The sequence below is a fragment of the Peromyscus californicus genome, unplaced genomic scaffold (genome assembly GCF_007827085.1).
Source record: "Peromyscus californicus insignis strain IS unplaced genomic scaffold, ASM782708v3 Scaffold_15__1_contigs__length_86483966, whole genome shotgun sequence".
In the NCBI taxonomy this organism is placed as follows: Eukaryota; Metazoa; Chordata; class Mammalia; order Rodentia; family Cricetidae; genus Peromyscus; species Peromyscus californicus.
In genome coordinates, this window is record NW_026294447.1 from 25016398 (window position 1) to 25031442 (window position 15045).

Genomic DNA, 15045 nt, shown 5'->3' on the forward strand with positions numbered 1-15045 from the left:
AATGTACAGATTCATATCAATCCATTAATTGTGATTTCAATACCCCACTGCTCCAACAGACAGGTCATCTAGAAAAAAACAGAAAACTTCAGAATTAACTGACATCCTACATCAAATGGACTTAATACATATCCACAGGATATTCCACCCAAACACCAAAGAATACACTTTCTACTCAGCAACACATAGAAGCTTCTCTAAAATATATACTGGAACACATAATAAACCTTTACAAATACAAAAAGATTGAAGTAACTCCTCCTATCCTGTCTGATCACGACACAGTAAGACTTAAAATGGACAGAAAACAAATCTCTAGGCATTACATAACCTCTTGGAAATTAAATAACTCATTACTGAATGGTGAATGGGAACAAATCAAGAAAGAAAAAATTTCCTGGAACCAACTGAATATGAAAACGCAATACAAAACCTCTGGAACACACTGAATGCAGCCCTACAAGGAAAATTTATAGCTCTAAGTGCCGACATTAGAAATTCAGAAAGAGGACCAGGCATAGTAGTGCACACCTTTAATCCCAGTACTTGGGAGGCAGAGCCAGTCAGATCTCTGTGAGTTCAAGACCAGCCGGGTCTACACTACATATAGAGAGACCTTTCTCAGGAAAAAAAAAAACTGATGCAACTCAAAAAGTTGAAAAACAAGAACCAAGTCCAAAGCCAGTCAATGGAAAGAAATAACAAAAACCAGAGCAAAAAAAAAAAAAAATCAATGAACTAGAAACAAAGAAAACGGTAAGTAAAAAGAATCAACAAATCTAACAGCTGGTATTTGGGAGATAAACAAGACCGACAGACCCTTGGCCCAACTAACCAAAAGAAAGAAATGAGGACCCAAATTAACAGAATCAGAAATGAAAAGAAAAACAACAGACATGAGACAAATTTAGAATATTATAAGTGAATATTTAAAAAAAACTTTATTCCATTAAACTGGAAAACCTAGACATGCATGAATTTCTAGATTCAGTTAAACCACCAAAATTAAACCAAGAAGTTAACAGCCTAAACAGACCCATAACAAATGAGAAGATTGAAATAATAACAAAAAGCCTTCTAGTTTGGAAACTAGAAGGGTCAGATGGATTCACAGCAGAATTCTCCCAGACTTTAAAAAATAACCTACAGCCAGTCTTTCCTAAATGAGAGAGAGAGAGAGAGAGAGAGAGAGAGAGAGAGAGAGAGAGAGACTATTATCCACCATGACCAAGTTGGCCTTTTCCTTGAAATGCAAAGATAGGTCAACACACACAGTCCAACAAATGTAATAAGTCACATAAATGGACTTAAGAACAAAAATCAGAAGATCATCTCAAGAGACACAGAGACAATGGACAAAATCCCATTCACAATAGCTTCATTGAAAATAAAATACCAGTATTAAACCTAACCAAGGAAATGAAGGTCCTCTAAAATAAAAACTTTAAAACTCTGAAAAACACAGTAGAAAATGGGAAGACAGCCCATACTCATGGATTCATAGAATTAATATTGTGAAAATGATCATTTGCAATCCCAATAAAACCCCGATCTCATTCTATCCTAAAATTCATATGGAATCACAAAAGACGCCACATAGCCAAAATCAATCCTTAACAAAGAGAACAATGTTGGAGGGATTATCATTCCAGATCTTAAGATATAGGAGAGAGCCATGTTAGTAAAAACAATTTGGTATTGGTACAAAAACAGACATGTAGACCAATGAGGGAGAAAAATATCAAAGACCCAAACAAGAGTACATGTAACTTAAGCCATTTAATATTTAACAAAGATGCCAAACACACAAGTTAGAGAAATTTCTAATGTCGGACTTAGAGTTTTGTATCTAATTTACTTTCTATTATAACTAAGGAAAACTATAATTATAACTAATTAGTCTTCAACTCCATCAAAGACGCCAGAAGGATGTAATGTTACCTAATGACAGGGGCATCAGGATTTGTGCTACATGAATCCTCTTTCTATCCTATTGGTTATTGGTTTGAGACTTTATATAGTTACTAAGTCTTTAGTTCTCTCTTAAACAAGGTAAAGTGGTGGAGGGAATAATTTCCCATGTCAAAATAATTTTAAGAATTAGATACTGGGAAACTGCAGAAATGGCTCAGCAGTTAAGAGCACTAGCTGCTTTTCTAGAGGACATTCAATTCTCAGCACCTACAAGGTGGCTCACAACCTCCTGCAACTCCAATTCTAAGGATCTGATACTCTCTTCTGGCATATGCAGGTACCAAGCACACAAGTGGTGCAAGGACATATACACAGGCAAAACAGTCATGCATATAAAATAAAAATGAAGCCGGGCGGTGGTGGCGCATGCCTTTAATTCCAGCACTCGGGAGGCAGAGCCAGGCGGATCTCTGTGAGTTCGAGGCCAGCCTGGACTACCAAGTGAGTCCCAGGAAAGGCACAAAGCTACACAGAGAAACCCTGTCTCGAAAAACCAAAAAAAAAAAAAAAAAAAAAAAAAAATAAAATAAAATAAAAAAATAAAAATGAAAAAGAGTTACACATTGGGCTGTGAGTGGTGGCATATGCCTTTAATCTCAGCACTTGAAGGAAGAGGCAGGTGGATGTCTGTGAGTTTGAGACCAGCCTGATCTACATATTGAGTTCCAAACCAGCCAGAGTTACATAGTGAGACCCCGACTCAAAAAATAAAATAAAATAAGTAAAATAAAGTAAAAATTAGATATTTCTGAAGAGGTGAGTGATACAGCAATTGCTCTACAGTAGGAACTTAATAAATACTTATTTTCAGCTTTCTTGAAGATGTTATAAGAATACCAAGAAAGGCATACAGAGATTGGGGGGGTTTTGAGAGAAGTAAAGTATTTCAGATAAGAAGAGAGTTAGAGGAACATTTGGGAGAAGCAGACTTAGTTGCCTGGAGAACATGTATCTCATGGGAAACTGTATATGGTTCTGGAAAGATGAGATGGATCTTCAGTTGGGGGTCTGAATTCACAGCCAAAGAAAGGAACTTTATGGTCATTTTTGTTTCAGGTGAAGTGAGAATGTCAATGATGACCTAAAGGGGAAGAAGATGCCTGCCAGGAGCAAGATACTGCAGTAGCAAAAAAGAAACGATAAAGGGTCTTACAGGAAGCACAGGAAACACTGAATTTGAATAAAAGATAAAACTTCATAATGATTGGCTAAAAAAGGAAGGAGTAATGCCCTGATTCTGGTAAACTGGAGGGATAGCATGTTTTACTCACTTAAGAGAAAATGAAGCAGAATATAGATTTATAAACACAATGGCATTAATAAGTTTGTATGAAGTATATAATTTTCACAACTAATAACTACTTTCATGACTTAAAAAAATTTCATTCAAACCAGGAAACCATACTTCCAACAAAAATTACAAAGGAGGAGAAATGCTCAGTGGTTAAGAGCATTTACTGCTCTTGCAGAAAACCTTGGTTCAGTCCCCAGCACTCACAGGATGGCTTACAACTATTTGTAGTTTCAGTTCCTGACCTCTGCAGGCACTACATGCATGTGGTGCACATACATACACATAAAATAAACGTATCTTAACAAACTGATATCCATGGGAGGACTGCCCTTTTCTGAACAGAAACAGAGGAGTGGAATGGGGGGTGCAGAGGGGAGGGGACGGGGGTGGGAGGAGAGGAGGGAGGGGAAACTGCAGTCTGGATGTAAAATAAATAGATAGATAGATAGATAGATAGATAGATAGATAGATAGATAGGTAGGTAGATAGATAGGTAGGTAGGTAGGTAGGTAGGTAGGTAGGTAGGTAGGTAGATAGATAGATAGATAGATAGATAGATAGATAGATAGATAGATAGATAGACAGATAGATAGGTAGATAGATCGATAGATAGATAGATAGATAGGTAGGTAGGTAGGTAGAAAGATAGATAGATAGATAGATAGATAGATAGATAGATAAAATTTAAAAGTACAAAAGAATTATCAGGAACTTCGATATTATAAAAAAGCAAGATGAACACCAAGTATTTACCCACAAAGAAATTTGCACCTATTAAAATAATTTCATATTTCTTTTTTTTTTTTTTTTTTTTTTTTTGGTTTTTTGAGACAGGGTTTCTCTGTGTAGCTTTGCACCTTTCCTGGGACTCACTTGGTAGCCCAGGCTGGCCTCGAACTCACAGAGATCCGCCTGGCTCTGCCTCCCGAGTGCTGGGATTAAAGGCGTGCGCCACCACCGCCTGGCAATAATTTCATATTTCAAGGTACCCATATCTAAGAAATTTTTATATAAGCTTATAATAAAAATAAATGCAAAGTTATTTACCTGAATAATTTTCAAGGGTGAATCAGGCTGGTAAGTCTGAAGTCTAGGTACATAGTGAACCAGCATGTGAAGCATGTTACAAGCTACATGGGCAACTGTTTTATTAGTAAACTGCAACAACAAAAATCATTGTTATAAAAGTTCTTCATGCATATTCATCAACATTAGCTTCTGGTAATTTAAATCTCATGTTTCCTTTTATCATAAATTTCAGCTGTTGTACCATTCATCTCTCAAAGCTCGTATCTGTACAGTGTTCATTTTATTCTTCACTTTCCTTAGCAAAATGCCTCAAACATAGCATATAATCAGAAATATCTGTCAATTAACTGGTATTACTCAAAAGTGCTTACTATGTAAATTATGTTATTTAGCCTTAAACAGATGCTGTGGCATTGAAAGTTCTCAGACAAGAATAATAAATTTTCTTTCATAAGTAAAACATATTCATATAAGCAGAGCATGGTGGAGCATGCTTGAAATTCTAGCCCTCAGAACACTAAAGCAGGAAAGTTACAAGTTCAGTGACAGTCTGAGTATTCTATTGAATTAGAAGCTAGCCTGGGCTAAATGAGATTTTTGTTTCAAACAACACTAGCAAAAACAAACCCTCAAATACTAATGAAACAAAATAAAAATTTATAATTTTATTCAGAATTTCTACATGATTAGATCATCACTACTTTTTTTTAAACTTTTTTTTTTTTAACTGTGTGTTGGTTGCCTGCATGTACACCATGTACGGACCTAGTATCCAAAGAGGTCAGAAGAGGGCACTGGGTCCCCTGGAACTAGAGTTATAGAGAGTTCTGATTCAAAGCTGCCCATGACTCTGGCCTCAGCACACAAGCACACACATAAACCTATACCACACCTCTCCTCTGCCCCTCCTCCCTTCTCTTATACACACACACTAAATCATCTCCCTTCTAGATGCTGTTTTAAATGACGCATTTGTTTTTAAGACATCATTCACATGTTTTCTAGGAAAAAAAGTCAAATATAGGAAAGTTCAGACAAAAGAGCTCATCACAAAAACATCTTAAATTCAAGAGTTGGACTATTCTTAAAACAAGTCAGAATCAAGGAGTTAATGTAATAATACATGATGAAAATGATTATTAAATATTGTAGTCACTGGAGCCCAGGATTATTAAATGTCTGGGGGAAAAATTCATGTGTCCTAAATGATCTCAATATATTTCATTAAATAGTTTTCTTTACCTTTAATGAAACACAAATTACATTCAGAGCTTCCTTAATTTGAGGATGATGAGATTCATGGACTAATTCTTCACAAATCCAAATCCCTAAACTGCAAAGTGCTACACATCTGAAAAGAAAAAAAAAAAAAAGACAGCCTAAAATGACTTTAAAGAAAACCAAACATTCAGTACATTCACTGTTTGAGTGAATCAAAGACTTTGTTACTGTCTGAGTTAGCTGATAAGAAAAGTGGAAATAAAAACACCCCAGACTGAAACCTAATTTTCTACTGTATTCATTACCAATAGTGATACAGCAAACAGAGAGGTAGGCTTGGGACAATGTGCAGTACCTTCCTGACAAATCCGTATTACTAAATTGGCAATGTGACAAGTCTTCTTCCCAAACAAATGCAGAACCTGCTTTCAACAGGAGACTTTAATATTCTTGACTGGCACAGGAAAATGAACTTACATAAAAATAAACTGATGAAATAAGTAAAAAATGTGTTATTCAGATTTAACACACCAGCAGAAATGGACCTTGTAGTAGTTGTTTCCCTAATGTCTTGTGGGGTTTTATTTTCCTAACTGTAACTCAGCTAAGTTTCAGCTGAAAGTTATTTGATAATCAGAATCAGGAAGACATCAATGTACTCAAGTTTATGCTTCTGATAAACTGTATAATGGCTCTCTCCAAATATAAAAATATGTACATGTATTAATACTGATATTCTTAAATATAGTGGAACACTACATTTTATAATGATTCAATGAAAAAGTATTTTTTCTTCCAGAACACAGAAGAGGCTGAAGTCTCCTCTTATGGTGTAGACTATTAATGCTACCCAATTATTCACTACTGAGATGACCAAAATGTCTTCAGAGTAAAGGCTACTGCCTTATTTTTTCTCCCTTGGCATCAATCCGTAAGTCTTACACAGTGTTGACAGATCTAAATAACCAAGTTTCAGGTTTCAGCAATAGCAATATATGAAGTCCTAAAGCAACAATACATTTTAAAATGAAGCAAAATGCTTCATAAACTCAATTAACCAAAAACAGGGACTGAGAGTACCTACATTGAATGGTTTTTTCTGGAACACCAAGCTTTGGTTAGGTGTGGTAGTTCCTGCCTGTTATCCTAGCACTCGGGAAGCAGAGGCAGGAGGATCAGGAGTTCAAGGGCTATCTTGGCTATACAGTGAGATCAAGGCCAGCCCATGTTTACATGAGATCCTGTCTCAAAAAACAAAACTCAATGAATTAATTTAAAATACTGAAATATTAAATAAATTAGAGGCTACAAACAAGATGTTACTGAATTTGTGTGTGCACACCAAGAGAAATTAGGGGACATAAAACAGAGTATGGTGTTTCTTGCCCAATTTATTAAAGTAATTAAGATTATTTACTTTGGGCTTGGGAGATGGCTCAGTGGGTAAGAGTGCTTACTCCAAAGCAGGAAGACCTGAGTTCAGATCCCAGCATTCCATTCCTATAAAACCCTGAGCAGGTCTGCATAAACCAGCAACCTCAGCGGGGATAGGGTAAGCAGAGTCATGCTGGCCAACAGCCTAGCCAAAACTCAGCAAGCTCTAGGTTCAGGGAGAGACTCCGTGTCTTAATGGAATAAAATGGAAAGCAACAGAAGACACCTGATGTCTTCCTCTGGCCTGAGAACCTGCATATATGAGCGCCTGCATAGACATGTGTACACATACATGTACACATACATGCAAGAAAAGAAAGGGAAAGTAAAAATCTTCTGATAGTCTATTAAAAATCATGATCAAATGGCTCAGAGGTTAAGAGCACTGGCTGCTCTTGCAGAGAGTTCCATTCAGCAACCACATGGTGGCTCACAACCACCTGTAATGAGATCTGGTGCCCTCTTCTGGCCTGCAGGTATACTTGCATGCAGAACACTGCGTACATATCAAATACATTAAAAAAAATCATGATCAAATAGGTGGTTATTAAAATATACTATTTCCTTAGATATATCAATTTCTGCATCATAACTATTTTAATGAACATTGATCTCTACTGCTGTACCTCAAAGCACTGCATAAATAACTAATGAAATATAATGATAAAGTAAAATGTACTCAAGATTAAAACAAATGATTAGTTATGAAGGATGAAGGCTTTTGGAAGTCTGGAACAATCTGAAGCATAGTAATCAATTTTTACAAAATACTAAGCAGAATTGTTACATTAAGTGCTAGATCTAAGAATATCTGACCTACCGTGCAGGACCAGAGGGCTCATCTCTCGCTGAGCTTAGGACAGTTTTAATTATAAGTTCCTAAAATAAGAAGAAACAGAAGAAATGACTCGCTTTCATGTACTAATTCAACAAATATTTACTAGTTGGCCATTCTGGGCCAGATAGTGCTCTGGACATTAGAAATAGAGTGGGTAAGTAAACAGCTTGTTCTTATATTTACTTTCAATAAAAACCCAGCATTATTCTAAAAAGTAGCTAACAAATCATGAAATTTCTAACTAAAATATCTTTAAAAATAACTTTTTTTTTCATGATTAGGAGAGTAATAAGGATTCACTATACAACAGAGCTGACACTTAGGAGGCATGAATACCTTTAAGGTTTTTTTTTTTTAGACATATTATTTGAAAGGCAGGGCCAGATGGCTTCATTGGTAAATTCTACCAAACACTTCTAAAAGTAAGATTGATTTTTGTCAAACTCTTTAAAAAAAAAAAACTGAAGAAATAAGAACATCTTCACACTCATTTTATGAGGCCAGAATTACCTAGATACCCAAATCCATAAGGATACTACTTTCTTTTTTAAAAAGTCCTCAAAAAATTACTAGTATTCAATAAATAAACTGAACAGCACATTAGAAAGATTGTATATGATTAAATAGAATCTATTCCTGGAAAGAAAAGGTAGTTCATTTATTGGACATATTAATATTGTTAGAATAGCTATGTCACCCAAAGCAATTCCTTTTATAGTTACATATCTAAAGAAATCAGTATGATAAAAAGAAAACAGTACATGAGGGATCATGACATGCTTGTACTCTCGGAAGCCAGAAGGCAGACATGAAAGGACCACAAGGTCCAGGCCAGTCTTGGCTACACAGTGAAATCTTGTCTGAAAACACAAAACAAAACAAAATAAAAAGTTATCTTTTGACAGTATTCCTGGTGCTATAAGTCTGTGATACCTGTACTTGGGAGGCAGGGGCATGAGGATCTCTACTAGTTCAAGCACTCCTGGGCTACAGAGTGAATTTTAGGCCTGTCTAGGATACATGGTGAGACCTTGTCTCAAAACAGTTCAAAATATGCTATAATGAAACCTATACTCTTTTTACTAACTAAAAATAAAATATTTTTAAAGGCTTAAGAAGAAATTGAAACCAAACTTTCAGAGAAAGCAACTTGGAAAAATAAAGCGTCAGCATGATTCCCCCAGAGCTGCAGTGTCTCCTCCTCAGCTCTTCGGATGCTAAAGGCCAGTTCAAATTAAGCATGGAACATGGTGCAGTTACTGTCACAGCACACTTTATTAACAGGAGTGCTAAGCCCTTGGGAATCTGGAGTACACAGGCATCAGTCAGAGACAATGACCTAGTCACAGAATTATTCACTATGGCTCACACTGCTGGGGTCAGAACCTTACAGAAATTTCCATGCCAGCCTTGGTCTAAGAGGTATTGAGTCCATAGGACTAAATACGTGATCAAATCCTATTTCCTCTTTAAACAGAGGCTGACTTCTGCAGAGGCTCAAAACAACTTCTTACTAGTTTTCTAACCTGAAACTTTGAGAAGTGCATACATCACAAGTGTTATTTGTCATGCCTGTTCCTGGTGATTGCCCAAGCCCTTTTTAATGCTTCAGGTACAGGAGATACTCCATGTTTCATACAAAGTTCCATACGGCAGGAAAGTTCTATCACTTTGATATAATGTATCAAGAAATACAGAGTGGAAGTCAAACATACAGCTTTAGTTTGGCATCTCAACCTTAGAAGCCGTACACTAGCAGCATAGGTCTTGGGTCAGGGAGTAAGTGAATGGCTCCTAAGGGGCAGACAAGTGAGCAGGCTCAGTAATGAGGAAAGGTTTCCAAGCTCTTAAACATGAAAAGGCTTTGCTCCTAGCAGTTTTATGGCTGGAGTATTAACATTCTTTAGTAACTAGATTTCAAAAGGAAAAGGGAGAATTCAGATTACATCATATATGCTAAATAAACACGAGTGTCTTATTTCTTACCTTCACATCCGTAAACTGAGAAACAGCAATCTCAGGGATGTTGGGATGGAGAGCAGGCAGTTCACAGTACAAGTTGGGAAAGCAAACTAAGGACCCCAGAAGAACCTGTGCTTCCACTCGTGGTGCCTGTGTATCAGATTTAAACATTCTATAAAATGCTAGCTAATTGTGTTCTTCAACTACTGTTAAACATTTTGTTCTATAATTACATTACACAGGACAGTGAGAGCATGAAAAGATTAAAAAAGGGAATGTCAATGATTTAGGTTTCCATCTAGAATTTCTAAAGAGAGTATGATTATTCTTAGTAAATATAATGGACAAATAGCAAAACTTTCTTGAAAAGCAACCAATGAACAGAAATCATCCGCAGCTAATGAATTTTAAATAGGAATAAAAGCTGGTAACCAATAAACATTTAACATAATTAAAGGGAAAATGAATATTTTATTTACTTATTTATTTATAGAGACGGGGTTGTGCTACATAGCCTAACCTGGCCCTAAACTCACTTTGCAGCAAGGGTGGTCTTGAACTTGCAATTCTCCTATTTTAGCCTCCCAAGTGCAGGGCTTATAGATACATGCAACCATGCCTGACTAAATTACTTTAAATGTAGTTCACACTTCATTATTTCAAATAAGCTGATGACTCAATGTCACTACTTCAGGGTAAATAAAAAGATTAAAATGTTAATTCTGTCTCCAAGAAATGGCTACCAGGCTAGATGGTTTTTTTATCTTTTTATGAATATGAAAAACACCACTGTTCTTAATCTTTACTAACATAATTTATGTCAACATAAATCTTACAGAAGAAAGTACTTCATGTTGCCTTTCACTTTATTAAGTCATTTCTTAAATATCAATACTGAACATTTCCTCTTCTGTCCTCTTACAAGCCCACTAAACAGGGACCAAGGCATTATTTACTTACCAATTGGCTTAGAGGTTTAAGAATACTTAATAAAAATGTGAAACACCAGTATATTAGCAACACAATACTTCCATTCACATAAATTAAGACTCAATATCTAAAAAAGACTTGCAGCTTAGTATGATTTCAGCTTACATGACTTTTCAACAGAACAGAACAGCTCATTTTTACTAGACCCATTAAGAGTATACGTATACCTAAAATCCCTACCCTAGGGAGGCCGAGCAAGTCGACTGCAAGCTGAAGGCCTGTCTGAACAAACAATAAAACAAAAGATAAAATACTTCATGTCCAGATTAAAAACCAGCCCAGATGGACAGGTATGAAAGGGCAGAGTAAACTGACGTCTACTATCCTGGTTTAAAACTATCCTATACAAATAGAACTAGTTTTAAAAAAACTCAATATTCAGTTGAAGGGATGAGTTGAGGTTTTTTGCTAAGTTGGGTAAGGTAACTGGTAATGTCTAGATATGAAGCTATAACAGGAACAAGTGATTATGTAATAGTTGAGAAAGACAAAATTCAATCACTTGGAATCTGCTTAAGGAAGGAAGGAAAAATTAACAATGAGAGATGATATGGATGGAATCTAAAAGAGAATCCAAAGAGCTAAAACTTGGAATTGGGATTTTTAACACCATCCAGAGGAAGACTGCCCCTAACCTTACAGGGCACATGTGAGTGTCTAGCTTGTTTCCTACAACGATTTGGCTTCTACGTAGCCTTCCTCAGTAATAGGCATCATGCGAATTAGCATAGAAAGGGACTATTACTTGCATTACCCAAAGGATGCTATACATAACCAATATCTAGATGTAGGGGAGGAAACTGGGTCACATAAAAGGCATCAGGGTTAATTCTACAGAACTTTGACAAAAGTTGCAGAAAATATGGTTAGTCATCTGGAGTAACTGGTCCACTGATGAGGAAAAGTTTTCACAGTAAATTAATCAGAAGTGACAGTTTCTCCTGAGTTCTATCAACTTTGTCCAGTCTAAGAGGCTGATTATCTGGGTACTATGGTAACACTACAATGAAGTTGTAGCTTGTGCCTCATATTTGGTTTGTCTTCCATGTAATCTACTTCAGAGTACTGTATTTATTTAATATTCTCAAGACACAGGCTTAATTACCTCTTTCCATATTTTAAAGTATTTCTTTAAGCCAGTATAGCACCAGAACCTGGTCCACAGCACTTAAAACCTACTAAGATGTATCCATAATTACTTCATTCATCATCTATAATCTCATCATAACGTAGGTTCTGATTCAGTACTTCAGCATGCTAATGAGCAACCAGATCATAGTAAATGCTGTTGTGCAGAGCACGCTTTGGGTGATACAGAACACTTCCCTGTTCCTCTGTAGAATAGCCTCTGCATATATGAACAAGGAAGAAAAAGTTTATAAAGCCACCAAAGGGCTAAGCATAATGTTGAGCAGATAGTAGGTACTTAACACTGTCAGTGAGAATCTAAGCACTGCCCTGGCCCAGGCCCTGGAGATACCAAAATGCAAGATACGATGACTGTTCTCCAGGAACTGTAGAAAAACAAACTTGGCTAGAATACAGTCTTTTCTTTCTCATTTGTACATTTCCTCCACATGATCAACTGTATCCAGGTTCAGTGCTTTAACAACACCTCTAAAACATCTCTCTTGACCTCTTGACTTATGTATACAATTATTCTATTGACCTCTCATCAGTATCCAATACACACCGTATGTACTGCCACAAACAGCATTTTTATCATTCACTGTTGGGCTTTCAAAACAGAAATAATCTGTTAAATGGTTGTACATGTTTTAAAATGACATACAAGTACTTTTCTCTTCTATATACCCTAAACTTTTATCTAACAGGATATTAGAAAGTGATCTTTCTAAAATACACACTTGATCATGTTAACAACTTGTTTCCTTAAATCATTACTCAATTTCCCTTAGACAAAATCTAACCCTTTTTAGCACTATGTCCACAGTTACTACCTTCCTGGCTAGCTCATTTCTGCTACTTACATATTCCACTCACCCTGGTTTCTGTGCAATTATCTCACAGCTTCTTAACGTGTAAAGGTTACTCCAAGGACATATTTCTGAGCTATCCCATAAGTGTTTGCTGTTTATCCCATTCAGATTTTAACTGTTAAAAGTTCTAGTTGAATAACATGATGATTTCATGGATATAAACAGTAATGATTATTCTCCACTCTTATCTTTCACAATAACTCACAACCCTTTCTTCACTTCCTTCCCTGTTTCCATAGATTTCCCAACTGTAAATCTTTTTTTCCCTATTGGATGTAAACCATTTTTATAGCTCTTGGGGGGAATTCACCAACTAATTTTATTGATTTCTTAACACATCAGAATTTCTTTCTTTTTAATGTGGGAGAAGCAATCAATTCCAATTAAATGGTAAACTTTCCTGGACATGAATTTGTTATATTTTATCAGCAATAGTATTCTCTTTGTTGCTTTGTGAGCTGAGTCTTGATAGAGTTTATTATCTTAAAAGAACTAGAAATAAAGACTTACATTAAGAAAAGCTGAAGAAGCCACTCTCCCAGCTGCTATAATAAAATCCATAATGAGCATTGTGGCACCAGGCAAACCAAGTGAAAAAAACTGAGGTGAGCAGTGCTTGATGATTGTATTGACAATGTCCTTAGAAGAAGAGAAGAGGAAAGAAAGATGACCACATATGTAATCTTGGGTATCAACTAATCGATATCATTAAAAACAGGTAAAATGTGAAATAAAAAATATACTGGCTGACTACCTGGAAAGACCAATTTTGATTCTTCCAATTAATACATGCTTAGTATATTTTGTTAGGAAAGTGAACTTAAAACACATTTGATTAACTGACATAAATGACAAAAACTTTGTTTTCCACATCAGAGAGCAGGGAGGGCTCTTTGTTCACAGCAAATGTTAGCCCTACATTTCCTAACACTGAATTACAGGGCAGTTTCTCCAGTCACCTAGCTGCTTCTGTGTGATAATTCACACTCTGAATCTACACTGAACCTATATGAGCTGCTATGTGGCAACTGGAGAGACCTTATTTGAAAAAAGACAAGTTGGAAGTTCCTGAATAATAGATATCTGGCTTCAGAAACCTAAAGGTAGGTGTTTTTAAGTGAATATTCTTAATATGGCATTATGATTCCGGAATTTACCAGGAAAGATGCAGTGCATTTGGTTGTATTATTCAATGTGACTTTTTAGGAAAGGTTTTTACTAGCCTGTATTGATTATATATAATAATGTTTCATTATGCTATTTTCATATAGGTACATAATATATTTTGATCATACTTACTCCATAACCCTTTCTTGTCATTGACCCACCTACTCCCAACTGATCCCCTTCTTCTCCCAACCAGTCTTCCTTCTACTGAATGACTGACCTTAAATGAAAACTCTATTTTTGTAGTAGTAAGAATGTAATAGTATATGAGATATGTTTATAAGGGTCAGGATGCTACAATTATTTTCAAATTAATGAATAAAATTTTCTCATTTGCTCAGAAAGAAATTGACTATCAGCTTTGAATATTAGTGTTCTCCAACTGACATTTAGCCAAGTTACAGTAATCTTCCACACTTTAAGTTTTCCAACTAAGATCAACACCCCTGAAATACGTGTCCTAGAATCCTATCTATGATTATTCAATGATCATAAATGATACAGCTGCCAAGGCAATGTAATTATCATTATGGCAATGTATTGAGTAATAAGAAAATATGAGGTAAATTTTAGAGTAGAATAAACCTTATGATTGCTGTATGAAAAGGTGAGCAAATTCATATTCCTCAAATGTCAATTAACAATCAATTATAAAATACCTAAAAACAGACACATTGGAATATTAAGAAAAAAAACAACCTAAACAAAGGATTATTTAATCTCTTCAAAAAGTAAGTTGGTTAGCATGTGAAAGCTGAAAGAACACTGAAATCAGTCCTTTAAGTACTGTGATAGCTTGTTTTCAACTACTTTTCAAGAATAAATAAGGTCATAAAGTGGGATTGAATTATATATAGTCACTACGTGTGAAGGACAGTTTTAATTCTTAAAAAGCCAGAGTTAAACAGAACTGAAAACCAATGTCTTTGTTTCCTTTCCTAATGCTATGATAAAATACGTTGACCTAAACAACTCAAAGAGAAATGGTTTGTTTAACTCAGATCTCTAGGTTATAGTCCATCACTGCAGGAAAGTCACAGTGACAAGAACTCGAAGCAGCTAGTCACATTATGTGCACAGACAGAATGGAGCAATGGATGTGTTCATCTAGTCTCAGCTTGCTCCATCTTCCACAG

At 35.8% G+C, this 15045-nt stretch overlaps 1 protein-coding gene across 10 annotated transcripts in view; it reads right to left on the reverse strand.

Annotated features, from left to right (window-relative positions):
* The window catches only part of Ralgapa1 (Ral GTPase activating protein catalytic subunit alpha 1), a 253765-nt gene that overhangs the window by 114299 nt on the left and 124421 nt on the right, over positions 1 to 15045 (reverse strand). For all 10 annotated transcript variants that reach the window (XR_008218314.1, XM_052738549.1, XM_052738556.1 and 7 more), the window contains 5 exons: positions 13253 to 13381; positions 9777 to 9902; positions 7773 to 7831; positions 5540 to 5648; positions 4316 to 4426 (listed from right to left, as the gene is read on the reverse strand). Coding sequence is in view for 9 of the 10 variants with exons in the window: in XM_052738549.1 (XP_052594509.1) it covers positions 4316 to 4426; positions 5540 to 5648; positions 7773 to 7831; positions 9777 to 9902; positions 13253 to 13381 (534 nt within the window). In the remaining variant the exon portion in view is untranslated. The remainder of the gene's footprint in view (positions 1 to 4315; positions 4427 to 5539; positions 5649 to 7772; positions 7832 to 9776; positions 9903 to 13252; positions 13382 to 15045) is intronic.